Source organism: Eubalaena glacialis, chromosome 9 (genome assembly GCF_028564815.1).
Source record: "Eubalaena glacialis isolate mEubGla1 chromosome 9, mEubGla1.1.hap2.+ XY, whole genome shotgun sequence".
Lineage (NCBI taxonomy): Eukaryota > Metazoa > Chordata > Mammalia > Artiodactyla > Balaenidae > Eubalaena > Eubalaena glacialis.
This window is the reverse complement of record NC_083724.1, coordinates 71571455-71597306: the sequence shown is the minus strand read 5'-3', so window position 1 is coordinate 71597306 and position 25852 is coordinate 71571455. Positions and strand designations below refer to the sequence as shown.

General features: G+C 38.3%; 2 protein-coding genes and 2 pseudogenes across 2 annotated transcripts; 1 reads left to right on the top strand and 3 right to left on the bottom strand.

The window, feature by feature from the left end:
* Positions 1–2215: 2215 nt before the first annotated feature.
* On the bottom strand, positions 2216–4904 carry LOC133097340 (interferon omega-2-like; annotated as a pseudogene).
* Positions 4905–8889: 3985 nt separating this feature from the next.
* LOC133097216 (interferon alpha-1-like) lies at positions 8890–9459 on the bottom strand. Its single transcript, XM_061199116.1, has one exon. The coding sequence runs from the start codon at positions 9457–9459 to the stop codon at positions 8890–8892; it is 570 nt and encodes a 189-aa protein (XP_061055099.1).
* Positions 9460–12371: 2912 nt separating this feature from the next.
* LOC133097215 (NADH dehydrogenase [ubiquinone] 1 alpha subcomplex subunit 1-like) lies at positions 12372–12727 on the top strand. Its single transcript, XM_061199115.1, has one exon. The coding sequence runs from the start codon at positions 12373–12375 to the stop codon at positions 12583–12585; it is 213 nt and encodes a 70-aa protein (XP_061055098.1). The 5' UTR covers position 12372; the 3' UTR covers positions 12586–12727.
* A 12351-nt stretch (positions 12728–25078) lies between these two features.
* Positions 25079–25589, bottom strand: LOC133097339 (interferon alpha-H-like; annotated as a pseudogene).
* Positions 25590–25852: the final 263 nt, after the last annotated feature.

Genomic DNA, 25852 nt, shown 5'->3' with positions numbered 1-25852 from the left:
TTTTATATCTTGAAATTCTCATACATTTTCATGCCAAAATTACACACTTTCTTGCTCTCTGTATTTTGTTGATGGATGTTATTGTGTTTTTTCCTGGCTTTCACCTAATTTTGCTCTTTACTTTGGATATTGAGGTAGAGAAATTTTCAGTTTAAAATTTTCATCCTATGAAGAAAGTGTCTCTGACTATTATATTCATTGCAAATTGACTACTTATTAATCCCTTAAGAGCTTGTGGGTTTCCTGAAGTCATTGCCCTACATATAAATCAAATCTTAATTTAATCAGAAAGAAAGGAAGCAATAGAGTAGAAGTCTTGGCTATCAATCTCTACACAAAAAGAAGATGTGTTTTATAATAACAGAAAAAACAATGTAACAAAGGGAAAAATTAGGTAGCCAGATTACTAAAACACATAAATTCTAAGACTCTTATATTGTTAGTAACAATTAGATTTAGGATAAAGGATGTATTTAGGATAAAGGATGTATCTGATGTTCAAATGGTTAACTTTCAATAAAATGATTCCAGAATGATTACCTGGCAATCTAAGCAGAAATCAGTGTAAACTCTTATGCTATATGATAGATGAAAATAAAATCCTGATGGAATACAGAATTGACATAAAATTAGATTTGTTAAAGGGAATTAGGACAGTTCAAGTTCCATTCATGATGTATAAGAAGGCTTGAACATGTCCTACTACCATCAACATCTAGAAAACTGGCTGTGATGCTGAGACAAAAATATCTCCTTGAGCTATCTTGTCAACAATTATCTTGACTCTCTTCCTGGAAGTATAGAGAAGTAAAGAAATGGAAGTTACCAATAAAAACCAATATGAACTTTTAGAAATGAAAAACATAATAACTGAAATGAAAATTCAAGTACAGATGTAAAGATCAGTAACTTTAAAGACACAACAGTAGAATCTGTCCAAAAGGAAGCATGGAATGAGATAAGAGCTCCAGATGTTTGGAATGCCAAAAGGAAAAGAATGAGAAGAGTCAACCAAAATATTGGAAGAAATAATGGCAGATAATCTTTTGAATTAGATTAAAACAACAAATGTATGGATACAAGAAGCTCAGTGAATCCCCAGCAGCACACACACACACACACATACACACACACACACAGCCACAGCAAAGCACATTATAAAATTGCTGACAACAAGTAATAAAGAAAAAAACTTTAAAGCAGTTACGTATCAAAAGCGCATTACATTGCAAAGAAAGAAAAATAAGAATACTTTTGGATAGCTTATCAGAAATTATGCAAAGTAGATGTCAATTAAAAGGCATATTTAACAGCAGAAGGGGAAAAAAAAAACAACCCGGAATTTTAAATCCAGAAAATATATCCTTCCAACTGAGGCTAAAATAAAGACTTTTTCAGGGAAACAGAAGCTGAGAGAATTCATCATGATCAGACCTGTCCTATAAGAATTGTTAAAGGACACTCTTCAAAGGAGAAAATGATACCAGATGGAAACTTTGAGCTACACAAAATAAGAAAAAGGGTTAGACAGTTTACTGCAAAAATAATATAAATGTATCCAGCAGTTCAAAACACATGTAGCAGTAATAGGTATGGCACAGTAGCCTAGGAGAGAAGGGTGACGAATGAAGCATACTAAAGATTCTTACAATATATGGAAAGCTCCACAAAAGGTAGAGTTTGATAACTTGAAATAATACATGGTAAACAGTATAGAGAAAACTAAAATTGAAACAGAAAGGAATAGTTATTAAGCCAATAATGGAGATAAAACAGAAAATAGAATCATATGAAAAAGGTCAATTAATCCAAGAGAAGGCAGGAAATTAAGAAAGGAACAGTCACAAGAACAGTTAGACATAAAATAAATAGAAGGAAACAATAAGGAGAATAGCAAAAATCAAGGAAATAGAAAATCTATGAAGAAAATAAAAGAAACCAAGAATTTGTTTTAAAAGTTTAGTAATTTTATAGAACTCTAGCAAGACTGATCTAGGTAAAAAGAGGGAGGAAAAAATTTACCACACTACCATTATTCATCCTTCAGTCTACACCAGTCAGGTTTCTGGCCTACTTTTCTACCAAACCAGATCTTACTAAAATCACCAAAGGCATCTGTGTTTCCAGATCCACTGGATAGTTTAGCCCTATCCTTCCCTAAATGTACTGCTCAATCTTCAAACCCTTTGTTTTCTTCTTCAATACTTTCTGAAGATCATTCTTCCCTGATTGTCTCCTGACTGCACTGGCTACTCCATCTTTGTAGCCTCTCCTTGTCTTTTAGCCTTAAAAGGTAAACATCTTCATAAGCTTTAGGTCGTCTTCTCATTCTACACTCATGAGTAAACACATCAATTATCATGCCCTGATTTGCAAATTTGCAACAAACAATTGCAAATTAATAACAACAATGTACATTTTTGGAGATTCCAGATCAACAGATTCATCTACCAATGGGATGTCTGCCTTTAGATACTTCTGAGGCATTTATAGAATACATCTACTTTTTCCTCCTTCTTGATATCCCTCATTCAAGCTTCTGGTGAAAGAATCCCTTGTCTTTTACCTCTCACTGTAGGATGATAGAAAATTGAAATTCATTAAGCATGATTAATGTTTTATTTCTCTTTCTCTTCAAAATTGAAAGTTCCAAGAGAATGGATTTTTGCAATTGCTTTATTTTCCTCTATATCCCCAGAATAACCACATAATGTGGCATAGAAATATGCAGTTTTAAATATAAGCAACTGGAAAAAATGAATGAGTAATTTGAATTCATCATCCATTCTTCAATATGGGTTGCAAATTTATGCCTTTTTTTTTTCAAAAATAAACAATTCCAAGAAGTCATCAGGGAAAGAATTTCATAAATCAAACAAGAAAACAATTTCACAAAAAAGTGTATATTTTTGTTGTATTTTAATATATTATAAAGGTAAACATGGTATTATGTGAACAAACCTATTTTAACTACGATACATAGTATGACATAGATAAAGTAGATGAATGAATAAATGAACGAGTATATGAATACATTGGAGCCCTCAGCATATTAATGGTAGTTATTTTAAATTCCTGGTAGGATAATTCCAAAATCTCTGCCATATCTGCGTCTACTTCTGATGCTTGCTTTGTCTCCTCAAACCGTGTCTTTTGCCTTTTAGTGTGCCTTGAAAGTTTTTGTTGAAAGCTGAACATGATGTACTGGGTAAAAGGAACTGAGGTAAATTGACCTTTAGAATGAGGTTTTGCATTTATCTTGCTAGGTCATGCCCTATGTTTACTGTTTGCTCTAGCTGTAGATGTCAGAGACTAAAATTTCTTCTTTTGTCCATGCTTTTTTCTCCCCTTTTGTCTTTGGATTTCCCTAGAGATTTATTCTTAAATAAAGTCTGATATTTGCAGTTCTTTTCAGTCTTAATCCCCTATAGTACAGGACCCAGTTGATGTGATGATACGTATGGGGAAGGGTGAAGTTTTATATAATCCTACGATTATGTCTCAGTGTTTTAGTGAGTCTGTGCTCCTGGGCTGTGATCTTCACAGGTGCTTCTCAGATTTTTTTACCACCCTATTTCCTGCCCTTATGAGACAGGAAAAGTTGTAGGGGGTTGAAGTTGGGTATTTCCCTTCCCCGAGGTGGGTTAGTCTCTGGTAAAATAGTTTTCCTTGAGGACAGGCCTTTGTTAAGGGGAACAGAACACTGAGAGTGCTTCAAAATGATCTCCTTTTCCCTACCTCCGCTGGAAGCACCAGGAGGTTCTTCTTTGACCTTCACAGTGAGCACCTGGTGAGGTCCTGAAGGTAAGACTCACAAACATGTAGGGCCCTCAAAAACTGGGCATCCCACAGTCAGTTTTTAAATCTCAAGCTCATCCATGTGGATGCTCCAGTAATTCTTCAATTACAGTTTAAGTGTTCCTACCAGTACTAGTTTCAGCTCTGGTTCCTATCCTGCAGTTCTGCTCCAAGTAAGCCATGATCTCTGCATCCTCCTCTCTCCACAGTTATAAGGGCAGCAGCTTGCACTGTGACCTCAGTTCTCTGATGGATCTAAGAAGAGTTGTTGTTTTTCAGTTTGTCCTGCATTTTTGTTGTTGTTGATATGAGGTGGGGAATGATGACTTCCAAGCTGGTTACATGTTGAGTAGGAAACCAGAATTTCCCCCAATACATTAATACATACATAGCATCATTGTAGGTATCTCTCAAGGAATGATGCCCTTAGAGATAATCATTTAAGAACAATATTTTAACACAATTTTGAGCAATTTAACCCAACGCATTCTAAGACTAAAGGAGAAATAAGATTCTGTAAAATGACTGAACACATGGGAATGTGACTTAGTATATTAAAGAGTATCATCTCCAGGTCCCTTACCTTACTTCTTAATCTTCCTTGAAAATTTGAATATGAAGAGAATGAGCACATAATTTCCACTCTGACAATTTCCCAGGCAAGATCACTGTCTTTTTTCTTTTTCAGGTAGAGATGGATTCCCTGGAAGTACCTCTTCACGGCCAGTGTAGGGCCCGTCACTCCCAGGGCAGATTCTTCCTCTCCCATCACCTGCACCAAGCAGGCGTCCAGGTCCTCCAGCTGCTTACAGAGTCCAGTGTGGAGTTTGTCCAGGAGGGAGGTGTCCCAGGCAGCAGAGGAGCACTCTGTGTGGAAGAGGTGGAAGATCTGCTGGAGCATCTTATGGAGGACAGAGATGGCCTGGGCCTTCTGGAGCTGACTGCCATCCACTGTCTCCCAGAGATGTCCTTCACTCAGGAGATTAGAGAGATCCTCCTCATTTGTCTCAGAAGCATCAGGTCTTCCTGTGAACCAATCCATGCCTCTGAGACAGGTTACAGCCCAGGGAACATATGCTGCTACAGCTAACCACCAAGTGGGCCATCAGACAGGGTGGGCATTGAGGATCTTGGGGATGCTGATAGCCTGGATGAGGTGTGTGTCTGTGTGAATCCTGGCCCCTAGTTTCTCTGAAGTCCTTTCTATAAATGTCTCTTAAATATAATATTGTAATGTTTCATTTTCTGGATGTTTCTGGATGTTTCTTCTTTTTTTTTTTCTTTCCTTTATGTATGCTCTAAATAGATTAGAATAGATTAGAAGACATCAATCATTTAGATTATTGTTTTCACTATTTCTGTTTAATTTGCCAAAAATCTTCAGATGTTTGAATGTAAATGAATTGAAAGCTTTCAAATGAGAAAAGTCTCTTGGTTAAAATCAAAAGTATGCAAACAGTTCTCCTTGCTAAGAACAAAATTTTACCTCTGATCCTGGGCTCTGGTTTTGCCCTCTTTATTTCCTTTGTCATCCAAGCTGCCTCAGTCCTCTGGATTATCCTCTTAAGAAAGGATTTACTTGGGAATTCCCTGGTGGTCCAGTGGTTAGGACTCTGCGCTCTCAACTGCCAAGGGCCTGGGTTTGATGCCTGGTCGTGGAACTCAGATCCCACATGCCCTGTAGTGCGGCCAAAAGCAAAAAGAAAGGATTTACTAGACCTGTTTGACAAGTAACTCCCTTAGGAGAAAGGTCTATGTCTTGTTCACAATTTTATCATTATCTAGGGTCCATATTAATTACTCAACACAAAATTATTAATGAATAATACACTCAGATTTTGTGTACAGAAAGTATGACCAGGTGGCAGTGCTTCACTAGGGCCTCAAGACCAGAAATGCAACTGGCATTTTGCACTCTTTTAACATGTTCCTACTAATGACTCTTCAGGTTGTTCCCCATATCCATGGCTGGTTTCTGCATTTTTTTAGCTGCACGTGGGCATTTCAGCTCTAATTCCAAGCCCCACAACATGTTTATCCTTCACGGTACCACCTCCCCTCACCCATTAGCACATGTTTAATCTCACCTTCTGGCTCAGTGTGCACACAAGCCACACATTGTCCAATTGACTCTCACTAACTCACTCTTTAAATGAGCTGCCATTGAGTCAGCTCATCACACTTTCAACTTTTAGCAAAACTTTATTGGAGGGTAATTGCTTTTGTCCCCAAAACAATCAACTGCCCTAGACCCAACAGTGTTTCTGTGAACAATCCCTCTTCTTTTCATTGGGTACTCAGGTGTCAAATAGCTTCCAGATGACACAAGCCAAACATTATGCACTGTGTGTGTGTGTGTGTGTGTGCAAGGAGCGTGGGTTTGGGTAAGTCATCCTTTTTTTTTTTTCACCTTTACCTTAAATGAATTTTATTTTGCTAAATGTTGATTTCTGTATTGAATTTAATTCATTAAACTCTTGAATACTCATTATGTTCTTAAGTTTCTGAGCTGGCCACAGGAATTCAATGATGATTTACCTACCGTTAGAAGCTTATATTGAAGTATTTAATTACTGTCCCTAGATTATTCAGTGACTACATTTCTGCTGAACTTCTTTACTCATCATTTTTTGTCTCACAGTGAAAATGCAGGGCAGTGAGGCAAGTACATGATGCTAGAGAAAACTAGCCATCTTTGCCTTACTAGTTTCAGAGTCTTTAAATTTTTATATGTTCATTTTAATTTAGTATTTTTCTGGGCAGCGGTTGTCTTGCTCTTCTGAATTACTTTCTATTTTATCTTGAGGTTAGTCCCAAAATAAGGAGGTAAAATGGAAACATAAAGGGCCTGTACCATTATTTTCCATAATGTTCAATACTTCATTGGTTTCCTTCTCCATTCAACTTTCTTAGAAAGCTGTTGTTGCACTTGGATGCACTGAGGCAAAAGGAAAACAAATGTAAATATAACTATGATGAGAGTAAGAGAAGTAAAGTGACTCCCAGGGTGAAACAATTACAATGGGAGTTCTTCTCTTGTCACCCTTCCACCTACTCCAGTATCCAGGTTTATGCTGATTAATTCCATCAAATCACCTCTCATCTGTTTCCCCAAGTAGTGGATGGTTTCAATCCACAGAGCAGCTGACTGACATTCGACATCCTATTAATCAAAAGAATGATAATTATCATTGTAAGTAATTAAATGTCATGATTTAAAATAAATAAAATATTAGACATATTAATATGATTTGCCAATATATCAAACCCATGAAATCTATCCAGAGATTAATATACTTTAAAAAGAGAAAATTATGCAGAAAAAAAATCCACAATTGTTTCTAGTTCCCACTTTATTTCTCTCCTGCATTTCAGAAGGCAGATCTCCCAGATGATATATATATTGTCACTAACTTCTCTTCTCTTATTCACCCTTCCTCCAGTGTGGTTTCTGGTGATTAATTCTCCAAACCAGCTCTCACTAAGATCTCCAATGACATCTATTTTCCCGATGTACTGAGCAGTTTCAATCCACGTTTGGAATGATGCAATTCTGAAAGCAGATTTAGTCTTTTAAATAGGCTCTTATCACCGTTCCCTTTTATCCTATTAACTTATGGCCATTCTACCTCTGCTTCTCTGGTGGCTCTTTCCTCCTTTTACTAGTTGAAGGTTCTATGAGTCAATTTTAAGTCCTTTTCTCATTCTATTCACTCTTCACACATAACTACTTCTGTTCCTTGGCTTTCAGTTCATGGAATTGCTTGTAAATTGCAGACTCAAAAATCCATTTTCCAAAGGACATTTGCACTTGGATGTTGGCCCCTCAAATGTAGAGGATACTGACTGCTTTTGTTATTATTTCCTGACATACCTTGCTCCAGCTACTGCTGAGAAATTCATTTTTTTCTATTTCTTCTCAGTGTAACATTTATATAACTAATATTAATTATGATTATTGTTTTTAGTCTGGTATCTCTACAGAAATCAACAATACAAGAAAGAACAGTTGAATTTGTTACATTCACCTCTGTGTCCTGAGAGCAGCATAAAACCTGGCTTAGAGGAAGTCTCTTTTTACTTATAACTTGAATAACATAGTAATGGGTAGTGAACTGTACTATCCATTCTTTAATCAGGTTACAATCAGATGTGGTGTTTTTTTTCTTTTTTTCAGGAAAGCTAAACGTTTTAACTTTCTTTTTTTGTTTGCTTGTTTATTGAAGGATAGTTGATTTACAGTGTTTTGTTAGTTTCTGGTGTACAGCAAGGTGTTTCAGTTATACATATATATATTCTTTTTCATATTCTTTTCCATTGTGGTTTATTAAAAGGTACTGAATATACTTCCCTATGCTATACAGTAGGACCTTGTTGTTTATCTATTTTATATATAGTAGTTTATACCTGCTAATCCCAAACTCCTAATTTATCCCTTCTCCCCTTTCCCCTGTGGTAAACATGAGTTTGTTTTTTATGTCTGTGACTCTGTTTCTGTTTTGTAAATAAGTTCATTTGTATCATATTTTAAATTCCGCATATAAGTGATATGTATTTGTCTTTCTCTGACTTACTTCACTTAGTATGATAGTCTCTAGGTCCATCCGTGTTGCTGCAAATGACATTATTTCATTCTTTTTTATGGCTGAGTAGTATTCATTGTGTGTGTGTGTGTATACACCAAGATGTAATTTTTTTAAAATAATAAACATACAAGAAGTTTTCTATAGCAAAAAGAATTTAATGAACAAAGAAAATAATAAGTTGACTAAATACAAAGAATGTATTTTTTCTCTGAAACTACAGTGTAAATGTGCACATAATATTATATGAACAAAAATAATTTTAATCTTTGTAAATAGTTAAATAAATAAATATTTAAATAGATAAATAGATCAGCATGGGCATCTTTGAGGAACTAGTGCCTGTAGAGTAGAACACCATGTTGCTTAATATTACTGAAGACATTTGACAAATTAATTCAATTCAGGGCATGATGAGAGCAGAAATGAGTCTTTGACATGGCAGCACAGGTGGAAGTCTGGTCTTGTTAGTCAGTGAGAATCATTTCCGTGTTGAAGCAGGTGTGTGTCATTCCTTCCTCCTGAGTCTTTCTTGCAAGTTTGTTGATGAAGAGAAGGATCTCATGACTTCTGCTCTGACAATCTCCCAGGCACAAGGGCTGTATTTCTTCTCTTGCAGATAGACAGTGATTCTGTGGAAGTATTTCCTCACAGCCAGGATGGAGTCCTCCTTCAGCAGGGGAGTCCCTTCCAGCCCCGCCTCCTGCATCAGACAGGCTTGCAGGTCAGTGAGCTGCTGATAAAGTGCAGTGCAGAACTTGTCCAGGAGGGTCTCATCCCAAGCGGCAGCCGAGCCCTCCGTGCTAAAGAGCTGGAAGATCTGCTGGATCGTCTCATGGATGACAGCGATGGCTTGAGCCTTCTGGAACTGGTTGCCACCAAACGCCTCCTGGGGGAATCCAAAGTCATTTCTGTCCTTCAGGCAGGAGAAGGGGGAGATTCTCCTCATTTGTTGCAGGAGCATCAGGGCCCTGGTGTTAGCCAGGCTGCGGGTCTGAGGCAGGTCGCAGCCCAGAGAGCAGGTGGAGTTGCAGCTGAGCAGCACCAGGGCCAGGAGGAGGGACAAGGTTGGGGCCATCGGGGACCTTGTAGATGCTGCCGGCCTGGCTGAGGTGGGGACTCTGTGAACCCTGCTCTCTAGGTTCTCTGAAGACCTTCCTTCAGGCCTGGGTCTTAAATAGGGACATATTCATTTCCATTTTCTGAATATTTCTTCTTACTTTCTACTTCTGTTTTTAGTTTTCATTTTGCACTCTCCAAATGGGTTAGGGCAACGTTTCTCAACCACTGTTTTTCATCCTTGCCTCCTCTTCCCCTGCCCACAGAGCCTTTTTAGATAGTTTTTTCCTAATTGCCCCCCCATGAAAGTTTGAAAACACATATGTACTGGGTATCTATTTATATACTCCATGAATATCTGTATATATAAAAAAGAAAGTGAAAATTTTACTGTTTTTATTCAATGGAGGGTTAAGTGAAAAAAATTTGCGCTAAAAATTATATTTAAAAGCTATTGAGAACTAGGGACTTCCCTGGTGGTCCAGTGGTTAAGAATCCACACTTCCACTGCAGGGGGCACGGGTTTGATCCCTGGTTGGGAACTAAGATCCCACATGCTACGCAGTGTGGCCAAAAAGAAAAAAAGTTATTGACAACTAATTTAACTTTATAACTAAGTTTGCAGAGTAATTTTTTTTTAGTCAAAAGGTATATTTGAAGAAGCTTACTGATTTTCTAAATTAAGCTTTATATTATAAACATTTTCTCATGCCATTAAAAATTACTCAGGGACTTCCCTGGTGGCGCAGTGGTTAGGAATCTGCCTGCCAATGCAGGGACACGGGTTCAAGCCCTGGTCTGGGAAGATCCCACATGCCGCGGAGCAACTAAGCCCGTGTGCCACAACTACAGAGTCTGCGCTCTGGAGCCCGCGAGCCACAACTACTGAACCCCGTGCGCCTAGAACCCGTGCTCCGCAACAAGAGAAACCACTGCAATGAGAAGCCCGGGCACTGCAACAAAGAGTAGCTCCTGCTCGCCACAACTAGAGAAAGCCCACGCGCAGCAACAAAGACCCAATGCAGCCAAATATAAATAAATAAATTAATTAATTAATTTTTTTTAAAAAGACAGATTTAGATAAAAGACAACTTAAAAAAAAAAAAAGAATCCACCTGCCAATGCAGGGGACACGAGTTCAAGCCCTGGTCCGGGAAGATCCCACATGCCACAGAACAACTAAGCCCATGTGCCACAACTACTGAGCCTGCGCTCTAGAGCCTGTGAGCCACAACTACTGAGCCCGTGTGCCACAACTACTGAAGCCCACACGCCTAGAGCCCGTGCTCCACAACAAGAGAAGCCACCGCAATGAGAAGCCCGTGCACCACAATGAACAGTAGCCCCTGTTCACCGCAACTAGAGAAAGCCTGTGCACAGCAACGAAGACCCAACACAGCCAAAAATAAATAAATAAATGAACTTAAAAATATTACTCAAATAAAACATCTACAATGCCTGTATAATGTTCTAGTCTACGGATGTAGCCTTGTTTAACATTTTAGTTTTTTTAGATTAAGAATATTTCAAAAGGGCTTCCCTGGTGGTGCAGTGGTTGAGAATCTGCCTGCTAATGCAGGGGACACGGGTTCGAGCCCTGGTCTGGGAAGATCCCACATGCCGCGGAGCAACTAGGCCCGTGAGCCACAACTGCTGAGCCTGCGCGTCTGGAGCCTGTGCTCCGCAACAGGAGAGGCCATGATAGTGAGAGGCCCGCGCACCGCGATGAAGAGTGGCCCCCACTTGCCGCAACTAGAGAAAGCCCTGGCACAGAAACGAAGACCCAACACAGCCAAAAATACATAAATAAATAAATAAATAATTTAAAAAAAAATTTCAAAATTTCACAATTACCAATCATGTTGGGAGAATGTCCTTGGGTATAAAATTGTACCCAATGATGAATATTTCCTAGGATAGATTTAACAAAGTATAATTATGAAATCAAAAGACATCACCGTTTGTAAAGTTCTTGAGACCTAAAACTAATTTGTTTTCCAGGGAGTTGCTGAAATTTATGCTAGGACTGTGGTAATGTCCATTTTATTGCTCACTTGCTAATTTTTTTTCCAGTTCGATAAAAATCTGATACTGGTTTTATTTTGCATTTGTATAGGGTATTTGATATAGAGTGAAATTTACCTAATTATGCAGAGTAACTTTTAATGTAATATATTTACTTATATAAATAGTAATGTATCAAATTATAATTTCAAATAAAAATTTATATAAATATTTCATAATAGTACCAATGTATGGATATATTTTAAATAAAATCATCAGAATTGCTAAAACCACTGAAAATTTAAATTATTTACTTAGCATATATTTTTAGGTAATTAACTATTAATTTTGATTCATATCATAAAATTTTTAACTTCACTAGCTGCTAGGTATTCATTCATCTAGATATTGTCAACAGTTTTCTGTTTAGAACTAGGCATAATTAGTGATGTGCTAAATAACTTTAGTAGAATTAAATAATAAAATATAACCTATTCATGCTTAATTCCCAAAGCCCAAATCACACCAAGGCTCAAACATAAGCAACATCCACAAGACAGCCAATGGCAGCTCATAAGTAAGTAAAGGACACTTCTCACATTATGACTTTGAGATCAAGCAAATGATGGCGAGAAAGTCCTGTAATGAACAGTTAAGTCACCATAGGTTGTAGCACTGATCCTGCATAACATTTGTTTATATTCCATGAACTCAGTGTCAATGCTTCTCACATCATATACAAGAAAACCTGAAGAGCAAAATGAATACAAAGGAATAAGACTTTGTTGGATAAGGTTGACCTTTGAACACCAAAGCCATTGTAATGGCTGAGATTTGTTCATACCCCAGAAAACTAATGTTTGCACCCATGGGAGCATCCCCAATGAGAATGCATAATTTAGGCAACATCAAAAATTGAATTGTCGCGATGTGGTTCGAGATTCTCCCCGGGATCGCAGTCATGGCCGCGTGCTTGTTCATCCCGGGAATGGCCACTGCACGCATCCACAGGTTCACTAATGGGGGCAAGGAAAAAAGGGTTGCCCGTTATTCACATCAGTGGAATTTGATGGAAAGAGATAGGCGCATCTCTGCAGTTAATCGTTACTATGTGTCAAATGGTTTGGAGAACATTGATTAAGGAAGCATTTTCCTGATTGATGAAAAATAACTCAGTTATGCTTGTCTACCCCTGCTAGAAGTTTATGCAGTGTATTGTGTAGCATGCAGTGTATTTTGTAGTGTGTAATAAAAATAAAACAAAAAAGTAAAAAAAAAAAAAATTGAATCATTCTCCATATTTTTGCATTAATGTTCAAATTTCCCTAAGGACCTCCAGAAGTTCCAATCCAAGTCTGTTCTTTTAAACGGAATGAATACATCTTTGTATTTGACTCATAACTGGATAAATGTTATTATCATGGAAAGAATTAACTTTCATCTCCCATCTTGAATTCTTTTATTTTGCGTAGGAAGTCATGTGGCCTCAGCCCTCTACATTCCTGCTCTTTACATGGTAGGTATGTGATAATCTTTGGCAAATTAGCTCTTTAGTAACTGGACTCTATCCATTCCCTGTATTATCCTTGGCAGCAAGTCCAGTGTAATCACACCACAAGTAATTTTTTGTAATAGACTCATCTATGTATTTTATTTTATTTTATTTTATTTTCATTGAAGTATAGTTGATTCCAATGTTTGTTAGTTTTTCTGGTGTATAGCAAAGAGATTCAGATATAGATATATATATATTCTTTTTCAGATTCTTTTCCATTATAGTTTACTAGAAGATATTGAACATAATTTCCTGTGTTATACAGTAGGACCTTGTTGTTTTTCTATTTTATATATAGTAGTTTGTATCTGCTAATCTCAAACTCCATTTATCCCTCTCCCCCCTTTCCCTTTGGTAACCATAAGTTTATTCTCTATGTCTGTGAGTCAGTGTCTGTTTTGTAAATAAGTTCATTTGTATCATTTTTTGATTCCATATATAAGTGATATCATGTGATATTTGTCTTTGTCTTACTTCACTTAGTATGATAATCTCTAGGTCCATCCATGTTGTTGCAAATGGCATTATTTCATTCTTTTATATGGCTGAGTAGTATTCCATTGTATATATATATACCACACCTTCTTTTTCCATTCATCTGTCGATGAACATTCAGGTTCATTCCATGTCTTGGCTATTGTGAATAGTTCTGCTATAAACATTGAAGTGCATGTATCTTTTCGAATTAGAGTTTTCTCCAGATATATGCCCAGGAGTGGGATTGCTGGATCATATGGTAACTTTAGTTTTCTTTTTTTAAGGAACCTCCATCCTGTTTTCCATAGTGGCTGCACCAATTTACATTCCCACCAACAGTGTAGGAGGATTCCCTTTTCTCCAAATCCTCTCCAGCATTTATTGTTTGTAGACATTTTGATGATGGCCATTGTGACCAGTGTGAGGTGATACTTCGTTGTAGTTTTGATTTGCATTTCTCTAATAATCAGTAATTTTGAGCATCTTTTCATGTGCTTATTGGCCATCTGTATGTCTTCTTTGGAGAAATGTCTATTCAGGTCTTCAGCCCATTTTTTTTTTTTTTAAATGTATATGCTTTCATATACTTTTTTTTTTTAAATTAATTAATTTATTTATTTATTTATGGCTGTGTTGGGTCTTCGTTTCTGTGCGAGGGCTTTCTCTAGTTGCGGCAAGCGGGGGCCACGCTTCATCGCGGTGCGCGGGCCTCTCACTATCGCGGCCTCTCTTATTGCGGAGCACAAGCTCCAGACGCGCAGGCTCAGTAGTTGTGGTTCACGGGCCCAGTTGCTCCGCGGCATGTGGGATCTTCCCAGACCAGGGCTTGAACCCGTGTCCCCTGCATTGGCAGGCAGACTCTCAACCACTGCGCCACCAGGGAAGCCCCAGCCTTTTTTTTTTTTTTTTTTTTTTTACAAGAGATAAATAGACTGACACCAAGCATTGTACATGGATGACCACAACAAAAGCAACAATGATTGCAATTACCAAACATGAAACACACTCATACTATGTCATAATAATGACATTCAGTCCAGTAATCCTCCACTGTAACAGCTCCTTTACTTTGCAGTAAAAATTGATTTGTATATTCTTTGCCTCTGAGTCCTTGTGGGATTTTTTTTTTTTAATTCAAACAGAAAGTCACAAAAATTATACTCATCCTCATCAGTTCACTCAGTCCCATTTAATTAATTTTTCTTTTTCATCTTGATCTTTTGTTAGCACTTTTATGAGTTCATCAGTTTTTCATTAGAGTTCTGAAAATGCTTATTCATTCAGTTCAGCAGTACAGTCAGTTACCAGAAACCTGTACTTGTCAGAGGCTTTTCCATGAATTTCTTGAAGATGAAACCCTTTTATAGGAACATATTTGCAAAAGCATCAGAGTACACCCAGAACCGTCTGTAGATGACAAAAGACTTAAAAAGGACCACGGTTAAAGATTTGATGAAAGTTCATAATAATGCAGTTGACAAGAAAATTAGTTATTTCTGAGATATACATTTTAAAGTAATAACTAGGATTATGACTTATAACATTATACCAGAACATATAAGATTTTTAGAAATTTCACGTAATGTCTGAAACATTTATATTAACATATTTCCATACAAATAACCCAATGAAAGTTTAGTATTAGTTGTTTTGTTTGTTTGTTTGTTTATACTGCAGGTTCTTATTAGTCATCAATTTTATACACATCAGTGTATACACACACCACCATCCCCACCCCACCGCAGTTTTCCCCCCTTGGTGTCCATATGTCTGTTCTCTACATCTGTGTCTCAACTTTCGCCCTGCAAACTGGCTCATCTGTACCATTTTCCTAGGTTCCACATACATGCGTTAATATACAATATTTGTTTTTCTCTTTCTGACTTACTTCACTCTGTATGACAGTCTCTAGATCCATCCACGTCTCAACAAATGACTCAATTTCGTTCCTTTTTATGGCTGAGTAATATTCCATTGTATATATGTACCACAACTTCTTTATCCATTCGTCTGTTGATGGGCATTTAGGTTGCTTCCATGACCTGGCTATTGTAAATAGTGCTGCAATGAACATTCGGGTGCATGTGTCTTTTTGAATTATGGTTTTCTCTGGGTATATGCCCAGTAGTGGGATTCCTGGGTCATATGGTAATTCTATTTTTAGTTTTTTAAGGAACCTCCATATTGTTCTCCATAGTGGCTGTATCAATTTACATTCCCACCAACAGTGCAAGAGGGTTCCCTTTTCTCCACACCCTCTCCAGCATTTGTTGTTTGTAGATTTTCTGATGATGCCCATTCTAACTGGTGTGAGGTGATACCTCATTGTAGTTTTGATTTGCATTTCTCTAATAATTAGTGATGTTGAGCATCTTTTCATGTGCTTCGTGGCCGTCTGTATGTCTTCTTTGGAGAAATGTCTATTTAGGTCTTCTGCCCATTTTTGGATTGGGGTGTTTGTTTCTTTAATATTGAGCTGCATGAGCTGTTTATATATTTTGGAGATTAATCCTTTGTCCATTGATTCGTTTGCAAATATTTTCTCCCATTCTGAGGGTTGTCTTTTCGTCTTGTTTATGGTTTCCTTTGCTGTGCAAAAGCTTTTAAGTTTCATTAGGTCCCATTTGTTTATTTTTGTTTTTATTTCCGTTACTCTAGGAGGTGGGTCAAAAAAGATCTTGCTGTGATTTATGTCAAAGAGTGTTCTTCCTATGTTTTCCTCTAAGAGTTTTATAGTGTCCAGTCTTACATTTAGGTCTCTAATCCATTTTGAGTTTGTGTATGGTGTTAGGGAGTATTCTAATTTCATTCTTTTACATGTAGCTGTCCAGTTTTCCCAGCACCACTTATTGAAGAGACTGTCTTTTCTCCATTGTATATCTTTGCCTCCTTTGTCATAGATTAGTTGACCATAGGTGTGTGGGTTTATCTCTGGGCTTTCTATCTTGTTCCATTGATCTATGTGTCTGTTTTTGTGCCAGTACCATATTGTCTTGATTACTGTAGCTTTGTAGTATAGTCTGAAGTCAGGGAGTCTGATTCCTCCAGCTCCGTTTTTTTCCCTCAAGACTGCTTTGGCTATTCGGGGTCTATTTTGTCTCCATACAAATTTTAAGATGATTTGTTCTAGTTCCATACAAAATGCCATTGGTAATTTGATAGGGATTGCATTGAATCTGTAGATTGCTTTGGGTAGTATAGTCATTTTCACAATGTTGATTCTTCCAATCCAAGAACATGGTATATCTCTCCATCTGTTGGTATCATCTTTAATTTCTTTCATCAGTGCCTTATAGTTTTCTGCATACAGGTCTTTTGTCTCCCTAGGCAGGTTTATTCCTAGGTATTTTATTCTTTTTGTTGCAATGGTAAATGGGAGTGTTTCCATAATTTCTCTTTCAGATTTTTCATCATTAGTGTATAGGAATGCAAGAGATTTCTGTGCATTAATTTTGTATCCTGCAACTTTACCATATTCATTAATTAGCTCTAGCAGTTTTCTGGTGGCAGTTTTAGGATTCTCTATGTATAGTATCATGTCATCTGCAAACAGTGACAGTTTTACTTCTTCTTTTCCAATTTGGATTCCTTTTATTTCTTTTTCTTCTCTTATTGCCATGGCTAGGACTTCCAGAACTATGTTGAATAATAGTGGTGGGAGTGGACATCCTTGTCTCGTTCCTGATCTTAGAGGAAATGCTTTCAGTTTTTCACCGTTGAGAATGATGTTTGCTGTGGGTTTGTCATATATGGCCTTTATTATGTTGAGGTAGGTTCCCTCTATGCCCACTTTCTGGAGAGTTTTTATCATAAATGGGTGTTGAATTTTGTCAAAAGCTTTTTCTGCATCTATTGAGATGATCATATGGTTTTTATTCTTCAATTTGTTAATATGGTGTATCCCATTGATTGATTTGCGTATATTGAAGAATCCTTGCATCCCTGGGATAAACCCCACTTGATCGTGTTGTACGATCCTTTTAATGTGTTGTTGGATTCTGTTTGCTAGTATTTTGTTGAGGATTTTTGCATCTATATTCATCAGTGATATTGGTCTGTAATTTTCTTTTTTTGTAATGTCTTTGTCTGGTTTTGGTATCAGGGTGATTGTGGCCTCATAGAATGAGTTTGGGAGTGTTCCTTCCTCTGCAATTTTTTGGAAGAGTTTGAGAAGGATAGGTGTTAGCTCTTCTCTAAATGTTTGATAGAATTCACCTGTGAAGCCATCTGGTCCTGGACTTTTGTTTGTTGGAAGATTTTTAATCACAGTTTCAATTTCATTACTTGTGATTGGTCTGTTCATATTTTCTGTTTCTTCCTGGTTCAGTCTTGGAAGGTTATACCTTTCTAAGAATTTGTCCATTTCTTCCAGGTTGTCCATTTTATTGGCATAAAGTTGCTTGTAGTAGTCTCTTAGGATGCTTTGTATTTCTGCGCTGTCTGTTGTAACTTCTCCTTTTTCATTTCTGATTTTATTGATTTGAGTCCTCTCCCTCTTTTTCTTGATGAGTCTGGCTAATGGCTTATCAATTTTGTTTATCTTCTCAAAGAACCAGCTTTTAGTTTTATTGATCTTTGCTATTGTTTTCTTTGTATCTATTTCATTTATTTCCGCTCTGATCTTTATGATTTCTTTCCTTCTGCTAACTTTGGGTTTTGTTTGTTCTTCTTTCTCTAGTTTCTTTAGGTGTAAGATTAGATTGTTTACTTGAGATTTTTCTAGTTTCTTTAGGTAGGCTTGTATAGCTATAAACTTCCCTCTTAGAACTGCTTTTGCTGCATCCCATAGGTTTTGGGTCATGGTGTTTTCATTGTCATTTGTCTCTAGGTATTTTTTGATTTCCTCTTTGATTTCTTCAGTGATCTCTTGGTTATTTAGCAACGTATTGTTTAGCCTCCATGTGTTTGTATTTTTTACGTTTTTTCCCCTGTAATTCATTTCTAATCTCATAGCGTTGTGGTCAGAAAAGATGCTTGATATGATTTCAATTTTCTTAAATTTACTGAGGCTTGATTTGTGACCCAAGATGTGATCTATCCTGGAGAATGTTCCATGCGCACTTGAGAAGAACGTGTAATCTGCTGTTTTTGGATGGAATGTCCTATAAATATCAATTAAATCTATCTGGTCTATTGTGTCATTTAAAGCTTCTGTTTCCTTATTTATTTTCATTTTGGATAATCTGTCCATTGGTGTAAGTGAGGTGTTAAAGTCCCCCACTATTATTGTGTTACTGTCAATTTCCTCTTTTATAGCTGTTAGCAGTTGCCTTATGTATTGAGGTGCTTCTTTGTTGGGTGTATATATATTTATAATTGTTATATCTTCTTCTTGGATTGATCCCTTGATCATTATGTAGTGTCCTTCCTTGTCTCTTGTAACATTCTTTATTTTAAAGTCTATTTTATCTGATATGAGTATAGCTACTCCAGCTTTCTTTTGATTTCCATTTGCATGGAATATCTTTTTCTATTCCCTCACTTTCAGTCTGTATGTGTCCCTAGGTCTAAAGTGGGTCTCTTGTAGACAGCATATATATGGGTCTTGTTTTTGTATCCATTCAGCCAGTCTATGTCTTTTGGATGGAGCATTTAATCCATTTACATTTAAGGTAATTATCGATATGTATGTTCCTATTACCATTTTCTTAATTGTTTTGGGTTTGTTTTTGTAGGTCCTTTTCTTCTCTTGTGTTTCCCACTTAGAGAAGTTCCTTTAGCATTTGTTGTAGAGCTGGTTTGGTGGTGCTGAATTCTCTTAGCTTTTGCTTGTCTGTAAAGCTTTTGATTTCTCCATCAAATCTAAATGAGATCCTTGCTGGGTACAGTAATCTTGGTTGTAGGTTCTTCCCTTTCATCACTTTAAGTATATCATGCCACTCCCTTCTGGCTTGTAGAGTTTCTGCTGAGAAATCAGCTGTTTACCTTATGGGAGTTCCCTTGTATGTTATTTGTCATTTTTCCCTTGCTGCTTTCAATAATTTTTCTTTGTCTTTAATTTTTGCCACTTTGATTACTATGTGTCTCAGCGTGTCTCTCCTTGGGTTTATCCTGTATGGGACTCTCTGTGCTTCCTGGACTTGGGTGGCTATTTCCTTTCCCATATTAGGGAAGTTTTCGACTATAATCTCTTCAAATATTTTCTCTGGTCCTTTCTCTCTCTCTTCTCCTTCTGGGACCCCTGTAATGCGAATGTTGTTGCGTTTAATGTTGTCCCAGAGGTCTCTTAGGCTGTCTTCATTTCTTTTCATTCTTTTTTCTTTAGTCTGTTCTGCAGCAGTGAATTCCACCATTCTGTCTTCCAAGTCACTTATCCGTTCTTCTGCCTCAGTTATTCTGCTATTGATTCCTTCTAGTGTAGTTTTCATTTCAGTTATTGTATTGGTCATCTCTGTTTTTTTGTTCTTTAATTCTTCTAGGTCTTTGTTAATCATTTCTTGCATCTTCTCAATCTTTGCCTCCATTCTTATTCCGAGGTCCTGGATCATCTTCACTATCATTATTCTGAATTCTTTTTCTGGAAGGTTGCCTATCTCCACTTCATTTAGTTGTTTTTCTGGGGTTTTTTCTTGTTCCTTCATCTGGTATATAGCCCTCTGCCTTTTCATCTTGTCTATCTTTCTGTAAATGTGGTTTTTGTTCCACAGCCTGCAGGATTGTAGTTTTTCTTGCTTCTGCTGTCTGCCCTCTGGTGGTTGAGGCTATCTAAGAGTCTTGATGGGAGGCTTTGTTGGTGGGTAGAGCTGACTGTTGCTGTGGAGGTCAGAGCTCCGTAAAACTTTAATCCACTTGACTGTTGATGGGTGGGGCTGGGTTCCCTCCCTGTTGGTTGTTTTGCCTGAGGCAACCCAACACTGGAGCCTACCTGGGCTCTTTGGTGGGGCTAATGGCAGACTCTGGGAGGGCTCACGCCAAGGAGCACTTCCCAGAACCTCTGCTGCCAGTGTCCTTGTCCCCACGGTGAAACAGAGCCAGCCCCCGCCTCTGCAGGAGACCCTCCAACACTAGCAGGTAGGTCTGGTTCAGTCTCCCCCAGGGTCACTGCTCCTTCCCCCGGGTCCCGATGCGCACACTATTCCATGTGCACCCTCCAAGAGTGGGGTCTCTGTTTCCCCCAGTCCTCTCAAAGTCCTGCAATCAATTCCCACTAGGCTTCAAAGTCTGATTCTCTATGAATTCCTCCTCCCGTTGCCAGACCCCCAGTTTGGGAAACCTGACGTGGGGCTCAGAACCTTCAGTCCAGTGGGTGGACTTCTGTGGTATAAGTGTTCGCCAGTCTGTGAGTCACCCACCCAGCATTTATGGGATTTGATTTTACTCTGATTGCGCCCCTCCTACCATCTCACTGTGGCTTCTCCTCTGTCCTTGGACGTGGGGTATCATCCTTGGTGAAGTCCAGTGTCTTCCTGTCGATGATTGTCCAGCAGCCAGTTGTGATTCTGGTGCTCTCGCAAGAGGGAGTGAGAGCACGTCCTTCTACTCTGCCATCTTGGTTAATCCCCCCTCGGCAGGCCCATTCTTAACCACTGTGCCACCAGGGAAGTCCTCCTTCACTTCTTAATACCTAATTTTCTTTGAGAATTCAGTTCAGCCATAATCTGCTCAGTTCTCTCTGACTTTTCTGTTAAGCAGTTTCCTCATTGTACTTCTTATGACAGCAGACTCTTCACAACCTCTTCCATGCGTGCCATGTAGCATTTATTAGTGTGAGCCTTTGATTAATCCCAGCCCATTTTTTGATTGGGTTGTTTATTTCTATGTTATTGAGCTGTATAAGTTGTTTGTATATTTTGGGAATTAAGCCCTTGTCAGTTGCATAGCTAGCAAATATTTCCTGCCACTCCATAACTTGTCTTTTCATTTTGTTAATGGTTTCCTTTGCTATGCAGAAGCTTATAAGTTTGATTAGGTCTCATTTGTTTATTTTTGCTTTTATTTCTATGCCTTGGGAAACTGACTTAAGAAAATATTGCTACGATTTATGTCAGAGAATATTTTGCCTATGTTTTCTTCTAGGAGTTGTATGGTGTCACATCTTATATTTAAGTCTTTAAGCCATTTTGAGTTTATGTTTGTGTATGGTGTGAGGAAGTGTTCTAACTTAATTGATTTAATTATGGCTGTCCAGCTTCCCCAAAACCACTTGCTGAAGAGACTGTCTTTTCTCCATTGTACATTCTCGCCCCCTTTGTCGAAGATTCATTGACTGTAGGTGTGTGGGTTTATTTCTGGGCTCTGTATTCTGTTCCACTGATCCATATGTCTGGTTTTGTGCCAATACCATGCTGTTTTGATTTCTCTAGCTTTGTAGCATTGTCTGAAGTCTGGAAGGGTTATACCTCCAGCTTTGTTCTTTCTCCTAAGGATTGCTTTGGCAATTCTGGGTCTTTTGTGGTTCCATATAGATTTTAGGATTATTTGTTCTAGTTCTATGAAAGATGTCATGGGTAATTTGATAGGGATCGCACTGAATCTGTAGATTGCTTTGTGTAGTATGGCCATTAATTCTTCCCATCCAGGCCCATAGGATAACTATCCATTCCTTTGAATCATCTTCAGTTTCCTTTATCAGTGTTGTATAGTTCTTAGTTATAAGTCTTTCACCTCCTTGGTCAGGTTTATTCTTAAATATTTTATTATTTTTTTATGAGATTTTAAAAGGGATTTTTTTTTACTTTTTCCTTTGATATTTCATCATTAGTGTAAAGAAATGCAACAGATTTCTGTATGTTAATCTTGTATTCTGTTACCTTGCTTAATTCGTTCATAAGTTCTAGTAGTTTTTGACTCAACAAGTAATTTTACTAAAGCACTTTCTGAGATTTTCTCTTCCTACTGGCAGACATTTACGAATGACCAATCTATTTTGCTTCCTCACAGCCATATTTACTGGGATTATAACAGACAATGGCTAACATTTCCACTCTACTCCTGCTGATATCAATAATGCCTACTGAGTTTATTGCTAAAATCACTTGGATTCTCTTTCCTTTAAGGTGCATATGGCTGGGGATTCAAGTTGCAAGAGCAGCACAATTTTCAGCCTGTGCCCGGAACTATATTAAACACACAAGGATGGCCTTGTCTCTAATTTGTCCACTAGTATGTCACCATAGAAAATAACCAGACTGGTGTCATATACAGAGCCGAGGATCTAAACTCAAACTCTCTCTGATCCTCATAGCTCACAGCAGCCAGACATTTACCATATTACTCTTTCGTGGATCTTTACTAATGTGATAATTATTACCTTTATCCTGAGATTTTTTGGAGACTCCTTACAAAAAATGATGAATATCATTTTCATCCTGTATTTTCATTCCATCCCATGAGACAGCGGGCTCCTTTTCAGTTTGATTTCCAATATTTGACATATAATAATTAAAGCATTATGGCAGGTTGTAAATCGAGAGTTTGGATTCTGAGTCTTTGGTCTACTCTTTTTGCCTGCTAACCTGTTCATTCTTTTTTACTCAGTATGACTATATTCTTACTTCTAGATGCATGTAACCTTTAAAGACCTTTAAATTCATATATTGATGTCCTAACCACCAAAGTGGTGATATCAGGTGGCGGACCCTTTGGGACTTGATTATGCTGTGAAGATGGAGACCTCACAAATGGAATTAGGGCCGTTATAAAACAGGTCAAGATAAATCCCTCCCTCTTCTGCCCTGTGCTGATACAAGGAGAACTCTGCAGTGTGAGACCTGAAGCAGCCTCTCACCAGAACTGGACCAGGCTGACACCCAGATCTTGGATTTCCAGACTCTAGAACTGTGAGCAATACATTTCTGCTCTTTACAAACTACCCAGTCTATGCTCTTTTGTTGAAGAAGCCCAAATAGTAAGACATGACCTGACCTATTGTATCCTCAGAATATCTTCCAGGAGTCTGTAAAATACCTAAAGCGAGAGACACCATGTTACCCAACCCTGTTTCCTAGACAGCTAGTCCAGTCCCTGTCATTTCAGGAGCTCAATCAATATTCATGTAACATCAATCCACAATGATGGTAATGATAGGAGAAAGAATTATACCAACATATACTAGATAGATATGATATGAGAAGACAATAATCTAAAGATACTTTAAAGATTCTTCATGGTTCTACAGGGGAAGTGATAATGGAATATTGTGTGAGGGTTTTTTTTGTTTGTTTTTTGGGGCTGTGTTGGGTCTTCATTGCTGCGTGCGGGCTTTCTCTAGTTGCGGATAGCGGGAGCTACTCCTCATTGCGGTGCGCAGGCTTCTCATTGCGGTGGCTTCTCTTGTTGCAGAGCACGGGCTCTAGGTGCGCGGGCTTCAGTAGTTGTGGCACGTGGGCTCAGTAGTTGTGGCGCATGGACTTAGTTGCTCCGTGGCATGTGGGATCTTCCCGGACTAGGGCTTGAACCCGTGTCCCCTGCATTGTCAGATGGATTCTTAACCACTGTGCCACCAGGGAAGCCCGTGTGAGGTATTTTTTTAAAGATTGTTTGCAGGAATATTTTCTTCAAGTTTGCATTTCTAATATTTGGAAGATCTGGTGAGTGGAAGACTCACTCTCCACTCAGTGATTCTTAAGTACTTGCAAGGAGCTGCCTGATCATTCTTCTCTTGTCTCCCTCAGGAAATAAGGAAACAACTTGTAATGTGTCTACACTTGTGGGTATTTTCCTCATAGGCTATGCCTTTGGGCATCAACTTGAATGTTTCTTTCAAATAGTCTATGATGCTCTGAACTCTGAGTCACATCCATATCATCTTCCCCAAGCTGAAACTGTGGAATAAGAATTTGTGTCAGATTGTTTTTAATGAAGTGTGTGCAAGCAAGAACATTAGTTGTTCCTCTCCACCCCACTCAGAACTTCACTAGGACAAATAGTGTAAAAATGAAAAGTGGTCTCATGCCCTGAACTTGTCTCCTCATCCATTAGTCATCCAATAATTTCCCAACTTCTTTGCAATTAGATTACCATGAGGATAAATTCAGGCCATGTAATGTGAGCAGAAGTGCTCTTACCCTGTATAGTGCTGGCCCTTGAAAACATCCATGTGGTCCGCCAGACTTTTTCCCTTTACCACTGAGTGGAATAGACTCAAGTACTACAGACAAATTTGGAGTCACCTGTTGATGATGCAAAAATCCACACAACAGTGTGTACCCATGTCCTCGAATCCCTCTTTGGAGCAGAGCCAACCAGAATATTCACCTGATCAGGAAGGCCTGCATTGTGCCCTTAAAAGAAGAAAAGATAAATTTCTACTATGATCAAATTCCTGACAGTTTGCTGTTTACCTGTCACAGCAGCCAGCATTAAGTTAACTGACAAATACCTTTAACAACATACTATCCTAAAAACTTTTCCACAAAAAGAAAATAAACTTCATAGGTTGAAAATAGCAATACCCCCAAAAAACCTAAACAAATCTTTTATTATTATGAAATTGTTTATTTAAGAAAAGAGATTGTGTTCTTCTGTCTAAATATATTTTTGTAAAAGTATGATTTTCATTTCAGACATTTATCAGCTTGTGAGGAAATATGAGTCGAGATTGCTTTGGAACACTAAGCAAACACTAATCTGATTAGAGAGTGTCACAAATATAATTTTCATTTTATTTGTTGACATTTCTTTGAGGATTCTTACATGAAGGAAAGGACCTTTCAGTTTCCACTCTGACAACCTCCGAGGCACAGGGGCTGTATTCTTTTGCCTTCAGGTAGAGATGGATTCCGTGGAAATACTCCCGGGCAGCAAGTCCCAAATCGCGACAATCTAGATTGCCTTTTTTCAGCTGCTCCAGTCGGTCCAGCCTCTGATCAAGGCTAGAGAGAAGTTTATCGAGGAGGGTGTTGTTCCAGGCAGCATGGCTGTCCTCCGTGGTGAAGAGGTTGAAGTTCTGTTGGAGCGTCAGTTGGCAATAAACGGGTGCCTTGAGTCGTCTGGATTGGGGTGATATTCTCTCTTTTCCAAGGAAATTTGAAGTCGGTTCTGTCCTCTAGGCACGACTGAGAGGGGATCCTTTTCATCTGTCTTAAATGTATGAAGATTTCTTTGTTGCCAAGAGAGCAAGCAGGGATGGAGCAGAGCATCACTCCTGCCACTAGCAAATAGATCTGGGCCATTGAGAATTTCAGTGAGCCACAGGGCGGCGGGCGGGCACCGCTAAACAATCAGCAAAAGGTTCCTTCCCTGGGTCCTGGGACAGCGCGCTTCTCTAGGCGGCCGCAAGAGGGCGCAGGATGTCTTTTTTAATCGATTTTGTTACGGAAACGCCGATTTCTGAGAGTCTGCAGTCTTCAACGGGTCTGGCAGCTCGAGAGAAAAGGCGTTGAAGCCTCAGAGACCAACTTTGTGCTGCTTTAATAGTGCGAGAAAAACATTCATT

Coding starts and splice junctions, on each gene's coding strand:
- LOC133097215 (XM_061199115.1), top strand. CDS start 12,373: ATGTGGTTCGAGATTCTCCCCGGGATCGCAGTCATGGCCGCGTGCTTG.
- LOC133097216 (XM_061199116.1), bottom strand. CDS start 9,459: ATGGCCCCAACCTTGTCCCTCCTCCTGGCCCTGGTGCTGCTCAGCTGC.